The 7,570-nt window shown below is 34.2% G+C and overlaps 1 protein-coding gene across 1 annotated transcript in view; it reads right to left on the reverse strand.

The window, feature by feature from the left end:
* The window catches only part of LOC148940954 (GPI mannosyltransferase 3-like), a 95,896-nt gene extending 94,970 nt beyond the window's left edge, over window positions 1-926 (reverse strand). Inside the window, exon 1 of the mRNA XM_089104827.1 lies at window positions 805-926. Coding sequence (XP_088960953.1) covers window positions 805-926 — 122 coding nt within the window. The remainder of the gene's footprint in view (window positions 1-804) is intronic.
* Window positions 927-7,570: the final 6,644 nt, after the last annotated feature.

The raw sequence follows: 7,570 nt of genomic DNA on the forward strand, positions 1-7,570 counted from the left end.
AACACTAAGGCTGTATCTTTCCCTGGTAGAGAGGGCAACAGAAAAGTGTTTATCAAAATTCAATGAGAATAAAGAACCAAAGGCGGATCTAGAGAAAATCTTGGGGAGGGGGAATATGACAAGGACACCAATACTTGACCACATTGACAAGTTTAGAAAACAATAGGGTAAATTTTTCGCTATTTATATTATTGACTTACGAATAAAGTAAACATACCACTCAATGCCTTTTTTAATGTTCTTTCCAAATATAATAATTATTTTTGTCGTAAATGAATTTTATAACCCCCACCCATCCCTATATATACCAATTTAGGGTAGGCCTATATATTTGCAAATTAGGGGGGGGGGTAAATTTTATTTCTGATGTATATGAGAGGTAAGTTTAAACTTTAAACACCCACACCCCCACACCCCGAATGTACAAATATATACCCTGAATTCATGGGCGCCCATAAGCTGAATTCCAGGGGGGGGGCAAACTTCGTCTAATTGCTACTTTTAATGCTATATAATAGAAATCTCAGAACAAAATTATAAAAATAAGGCAGCATCATTCAGCCAGGGGGGGCAAGAGCCCCCCCCCCTGCCCCCCCATATGGGCGCCCATGCCTGAATTGGTATATATAGGGGTGGGGTAAAATTCATTTCCGACAAAAACGATTAATATATTTGGAAAGAGCATAAAAAAGGCATCGAGTGGTATGTTTACTTTATTCGTGTCAATAATATGAAAAGCAAGTTCCACTCCTGGACCCTCACAGGGGTCCACCCCTGTGAGGTACTAAAGCACTAATAACTTACCCAAATGCCAATCGATGGGCCATTTCCATAGACTGGTAATATTCATCCGGGTTGAAATAAGTTTTTATAAAAAATGCTCCAAAACATCGGAATAAAATGAAGTGCCACCATTTTATCTCCATGATAAATTAAAGTGACTAAAGCTAACTAACGAAAATAGTTGATCAAAAACGGGTTTTGATTTGGCACTTGCCCGAAGCAGATATACCCATAGTAAACACTGATGGAGCTGTAGGGGCTTCCCACTTTTTTGAATGAGTACTTTTTGAAACTGGAAAAGATGGAAGTTTGGAACCACTGTATATATTATAGCCTCTATATACAGTTTATGTATACAGCGTATAATTGTATAATTATACATACAGTGTTTGGAACCAAGGTCGTATCTACAGGGGAGGGTTATCAGGTATGAACCCTGAACTTTTTTCCAACATGTAATTGGTACTTTTGTTTTATAGCCACCACACTCAAAATCTTTTATCGCGAACATGAAACAATAACTGCTTTTCACGACCTTTATACCAGAGAATATTAGCTTCGGCACGGTGGGAAACTACATTGTAGCTATATTTTTATTAAATATTTAGTTGGTATTTTGGTTAGATTAGGTTAAGTTACGTCTCGTCGACCCCTTCCATAATAAATTGTTGTAGTTTTCATAATTATGTTGATAAAGTATTATATTTTCATCATATTTTGTTTGTTTCACTTAGCATTAACCAAACTTCACTTCTCGACAGAACTTGAGTGGGGTGGCTATAAGATACAAGTGCCCTGTAATTCTTAGCAAAAATGTATTTTTCTTTTTTTTTGGTGCGGCGTTCAAATATTTTTTTTTACCCACCCAGTTTCTTTAAAAAAAAAATCCTGGATGAGCCCTTGCTTGGAACAGTAGTTTTTTTCTCTGTAACAGGAATCTGGCAAAAGATACAAAGGTACTTGTCGTAGAAACACTCCCAAGAACTGAGGTTAGGTTAATCCTAATGAAATATAAACATAATGATAAAATTGTACTTTAAAAATAAATTAAGGAAACTTAACCCAACCCAACCTAACACCCACCCCCACCCCCTAATGTGCAAATATATAGCCTAGCCCAAATTATACAAGTCCCGTGGATTCTGTTCAAGTCCAATGCATTTTATCATCCATCACTTGTTTTTGCAGCTATGAAACTGTTTTTTTGCGATGTGACCTAAGCGTAATTCTTGAATGTTTCCAATAACCGACAAGTGCCGATTCAAAGACGTGACATTAATTGAGATTTAGATGGTAATAGATTAACATTTATACAAGCTTTCTAAATCAATATCGGGCCTTTTTTAATTTTTCCCTATTGAAACATAAGTGTGGAGTTAGAATCAAGAAGAACCCCTTGTCATTCATAAAACTTGCCTTGTTTTAGCCGGGGGGATCCAGGATTTTTTTAGGGGGGGGGGCAAATTAGGTTGATCTGAAAAAGTTGCTGTAGGATTAAGTTTAATAAACGCAAACTTGCGTTAATTAAGTAAATAACGCTACTTTAGACTATGCTAGGGGCGCGCGCCCCCCCCTCTGGATCCACCACTGTTTTTGTGACAGGTATGATTCGGGTATTAATTTAGTTTTATAGTTAATTGCAAAAATTATCGCCAAAAATAGGCCGAAAAAATAACCTTGAAGGGAATAATTTTTTAAGCAAAAGCGCCACTAGCCAAAATATTTAGATATGGAGGGGATATACCCTTAAACTTTACAAACTGGCTGAATATTTTTAAAGACCGAGGTTGAAATCTCAGTAAAAATCATAAAAACTGAAATAGAACCCTTTTCAATAAAACCCCGAACATTAAAAAACTAAGATTTGATTATAGCGTTTAGATTTATAATCAATTAGATTTAAACCAATATTTAGATTCATAACTAATTACAAAAAATATGACCAAAAATATGCCGAAATAATAACCTTAAAGGGAATAAATTTTTTTTAGCAGAAGCGCAACCAGCCAAAATATTTAGATATGGAGAAAACAGACCCTTAAATATTAAAAACTGGCTCTACATTTTTAAAGACCGAGTTCGAAGTTTCAGTAAAAATCATAAAAACCGCAATAGAATCCTTTTCAGTAAAATCCCGAACTCTAAAAAATTAAGATTTGATTGTAGCATTTAGATTTGAAACTAATTATATTTAAATCAACATTCAGATTCATAATAAATTACGAAAATTGTCACCAATAATATGCCGAAAAATAGCCTTAAAGGGAATATTTTTTTTTTAACTAGAAGCACCACTAGCCAAAATATTTAGATGAGGAGGGAATCGGTTCTGCAATAGGACCGGTTAGAAAACCTTCCTTTATTAAAAATTCACTAAAAAAACTTTGTCCACCGAATAAGCTTCTCAAAAAAAAGTAAAGAACTCATTAAAACCAAAAATGAACAAAAATAGAATCAAATAATGCGCCTAGTATAAATAAGCCCAAAGAAAATATCAATGAATTTATGAGACCCCAAAAAAATCTAACTTAAAATAAGTCAAAATCAAAACCCCATGCGTTCTAAAAGCTAGAATAAAGAAATTCAAATGAATTTACTGAAAAAAATGTGTATGGTCAGTTTGCTGAACAAAATAGAATCAAATAATCTACCAAGCATGCAGCTACCACAAATCAGTATCAATAAATAAATGAAACAAAAACAAACAGAAATTAAAATATGTCAAACTCCAAACGAGCAGAAATTAATCTGAGTAGGGTTCTAGGCCCTACCCTTTCTAAAAGCCAGAATATAATTTGTATTTTATTCAAAATTTTCTTTCAAATGTTTTGACTTTTATAACCTTAAGAAATCAAAAATTAATTAAGATTTTATGGAATAAATATCAGCATATGTACATTAAACTGACAATGCATATTTTTTTCAGTAAATTCATTTGATTCTTTTTTTCAGTTCTTTACTGAAAACGTTTGACAATAAGAGCTCAAAATCTTATTCTATGGCCAAAAAAATGTATTCTTTTTTTTAATTCTTATATAGTAATTCTTTAAAAAAAATTCTTTTTAATATTTTCACTTTTATAACTTTAAGAAATCAAAAATTAATTTTTGCAGTAAATTCACAGGAGTTTTTTCAGTAAATTCATTTGAATTTTTTCCCTTGAATTTCCATTTCCCTTGACAATTTTGAATGAAAATTCTGTGAATGCGGAACAAAAACACAATTGAAAAATTAAAATAAAAAAGAAAAATACCGTTTTTGACATCTTTTCTTGACTAGTTATTAATACATACATTAGTGGGCGTGTAATAATAATTTAAGCTCTAAAGATAACTAACTTACAATAATAATACTTCTCATGTTAAAAATTACCTTATTAGTAGTCATGTTAAAATTACTGGGAATTACAAAGTTGAATCGGAGCCCTCAAGCAGGGATGTAGCTCCAACATTTTATTGGGGGGAGGGCAAGAGGGATCTCAACCCGAAAAGTCAAGAATATGGGCTATAGAATCATTTTTTCTCCAAATCCTTGCCCGCCTGAAACAACGCCACTGCTTTCAAGGTTATTTTTAGAAATATAATTAATTGTTAATACATTTTTAAGCAAATTCATTTGAATTTTTTTCAGTTCTTTACTGAAAACGTTTGACACTAAGAGATCAAAATCTTATTCTATGGCAAAAAATATTATTCTTTTTCTTTTTAATTCTTATATAGCAATTCTTTTTAATGTTTTCACTTTTATAACTTTAAGAAGTCAAAAATTAATTAATATTTTAAGGAATAAATATCAACATATGTATATTGAAATGACAATACAGATTCTTTACAATAAATCATTTGAATTTTTTCAGTAAAGTGAAAGATATATTCTGCCTCTTAGAAAGCATAGGGTTTAGAACCCTATTCAGATTAAGTCTTGGTTACATCATGTCTTGGTTAAGCCTGGGCATGAATTAAAAAAAATCGAAATTAAATTAAAAAAAAACATTTTCAACTATGAATGGGGGAGGGGGTAATATTCCTCAGGGAGTATTCTTAATGGAGTTGGAGAATTTTCCAAGAGAAAACACCTAAACACAAGTAGAAATGACCCTAAAGGTCCGACGCGAACCACGTGGTTTATGGTTTTCTCACTGAGAATGAAAAAACAGAATTTTTCTCACTTGAAAAAACAGGAATTTTCTCACATTTATGGTTGTTTCTTGGACGGTTATGTGTGTAGATCAATTTATTTGATGTTTTTCTCGGATGTCAACAGTAATATATGTCTGTTTTATGGTTTTTGTCAGTGAGAATTTGAAAAACAGGAACTTTCTCAATTTAATGGATGTTTTCTGGATAATTGAGTCTAACGGGGACCGGAGTCAATGACACTTTTTACGAATGTTATGCCGTCCAGGAATCCTGGAAACAGTTAGATCACGTGTTTCCTTCTCAGCCAATCAGCGAGTCGGATACATCCCCCTTCTCAGCCAATCAGAGGCTTGCTTGCATGATTTTTCCCGTTACATAACAATTCACCCTTGAGATTTCGTATGTAACGGATATGCAATGTGATTAAATTATCAGAAAGTATTTTGACACAGTTCAAACAACTAGAATGGATAATATTGATGAATTAGAAGCCTTGGCAACTTCAATTTACCATGTAAGTTCTGATTTAGTACATTTTTTATTTTCAAAATACAATTATTTTCCTAGGTCACCCTCCAGTATATTCAGGTAAATCCCCTCTCCCCTCCCACTCTAGTACAAACATCACTATGCAATCTTTTATATTCACTAGAAAACATAAAATATATTCCTTTTACGCTCAAAACCTAATCCATCCCCCATTGTTTTCACAATCAAAATTCTCGCAAATAGAAATAATTATCTTGTCGATAAATTTAGCTTTTCTCTATTGTGATTTAAAGTGTACACTGACTTCTACCAATTCTTAATGCAATATGCCGCTCTGATTTGACATAATGAGTTTTGTCCCCCTTTTCCTATGTGTTTACGAACGCGGTGCTAAGACAAAGGAACTGTTTCTCCGTTGAATTTAAAACTCATTTTTTAGACACTTGATAAAATTGATTATAGTCCTATGCAATGCTATATTTTGGTGAAGTGAAATGGATTATTTTCAAATATATTGGAAACCAATCTGCTGCATGGGATGATATCTTTCGGGGGGGAGGGGGTATTTTTCCATGTCTTTTCTCACTGATATTTTCCGTGGGGATTATTTTCCTCGGGCTGTTTTTTCTGGGGGTGGGGGTTAAATACCAGCTACCGAAAAAGGATATGGAAAGATAAAAAATACCGCTAATACTTTAAATGCATCAAACGAGGCATGCTCATTGCAGATTAAAGCCAGAATAGAACAGAAACGCCTAAAAATAAGAAATTCTTCAAACAGCTTAGAAAAAAACTAGGCCGACATTTATAGGCTGAATTTTGAATGGCTCAGTGAGCCGTAATTCCTCTTTCTCAGATTCAAAAGGATGCGATTTCTTTCGGGGGGAGGGGGTATTTTTCCATGTCTTTTCTCAGGGATATTTTCCGTGGGGATTATTTTCCTCGGGTTGTTTTTCTTGGGGTGGGGGTAAATACCAGCTACCGAAAAAGGATAAGGAAAGATAAAAAAATAGCGCTAATACTTTAAATGCATCAAACGAGGCATGCTCAATGCAGATTAAAACCAGAAAAGAACCGAAACGCCTAAAAATAAGAAATTCTTCAAACAGCTTAGAAACAAACTAGGCCGACTTTTATAGGCTGAATTTTGAACGGCTCAGTGAGCCGTAATTCATCTTTCTCAGATTCAAAAGGATGCGACTAGTATATTTCACGAATTTTTTTACGTTTTGCTTTACTGAAATGAGACAAATGCTTTTCTAGACAAGTGATTATGGTTAGTGGGGAGGGGGTACTAATTTTCCTTCTGTAAAAAGGGTGAAATTATTTTCCATACTAACTTTTTTCTCTTTTTTTTAAGGACAATTATGAAGAATGTATGCCCCCTCCATCGAAGAGAGCAAGAGAGGGTGAGGCAGCCCCATCAGTGCCAGCCCCTATGCAGTCTGAGCATAAACCAAAAAGAGAATTGGTCGTAAGGACGGGGAACCCTGGTGTCTCATCGGTGCAAGCCCGTGGCATCGCTGGTTCGACTGCATAAGTCTGTACCGTCACAGGCCCTACTGCACAAGCCGCAGCCCAATCTGCACAAGAACATAGCGCCGCCGCCCCGTCCGCCCTCCAACACGCACTACCCGGACCATCCGGCACCCAAGTGCAGCCAGGATTTGCAAATGTGAGCATTTTTCCTACCTATCTTATAGAAATATATATCTATTTCTTCCAATGTCTTTTAGTCTTTTCTTTTCACTATTTTTCAACCTAATATAAACTTGTCTAAGAGATATTAAAATATTAACCCCTCGTCCCCAACCATTGTTTTAAATTTCTCTGCTCCCCCCTCCCTCAGAGATATCTAAATATAATGTAACTTTTTTGCTTGTCAAACCACTCTTTTTTCTAATCTTTGCTATTTTCTCTGTAGACATCTTCGATATCTCATAATAATATTTTTAGTTAATTTCTAGTTTTTATCGCTATCCCTCCACTATGAAACTCAAAATGCTACTTTTCACAATTGAATATTATTGTTTTATGGGGAAAGGACAAAGATTATCCCAGTTATCTCATTGCACATATGGATTCTAATTTGCGCAATATTTTTGACAGCTTACAATTTGCCAAGATTTTAAGGGAGTTAACGGTTTCCCATTTAATTG

Source organism: Artemia sp. Qi Xiang Cuo, chromosome 19 (genome assembly GCF_049724085.1).
Source record: "Artemia sp. Qi Xiang Cuo chromosome 19, ASM4972408v1, whole genome shotgun sequence".
Classification (NCBI taxonomy): domain Eukaryota; kingdom Metazoa; phylum Arthropoda; class Branchiopoda; order Anostraca; family Artemiidae; genus Artemia; species Artemia sp. Qi Xiang Cuo.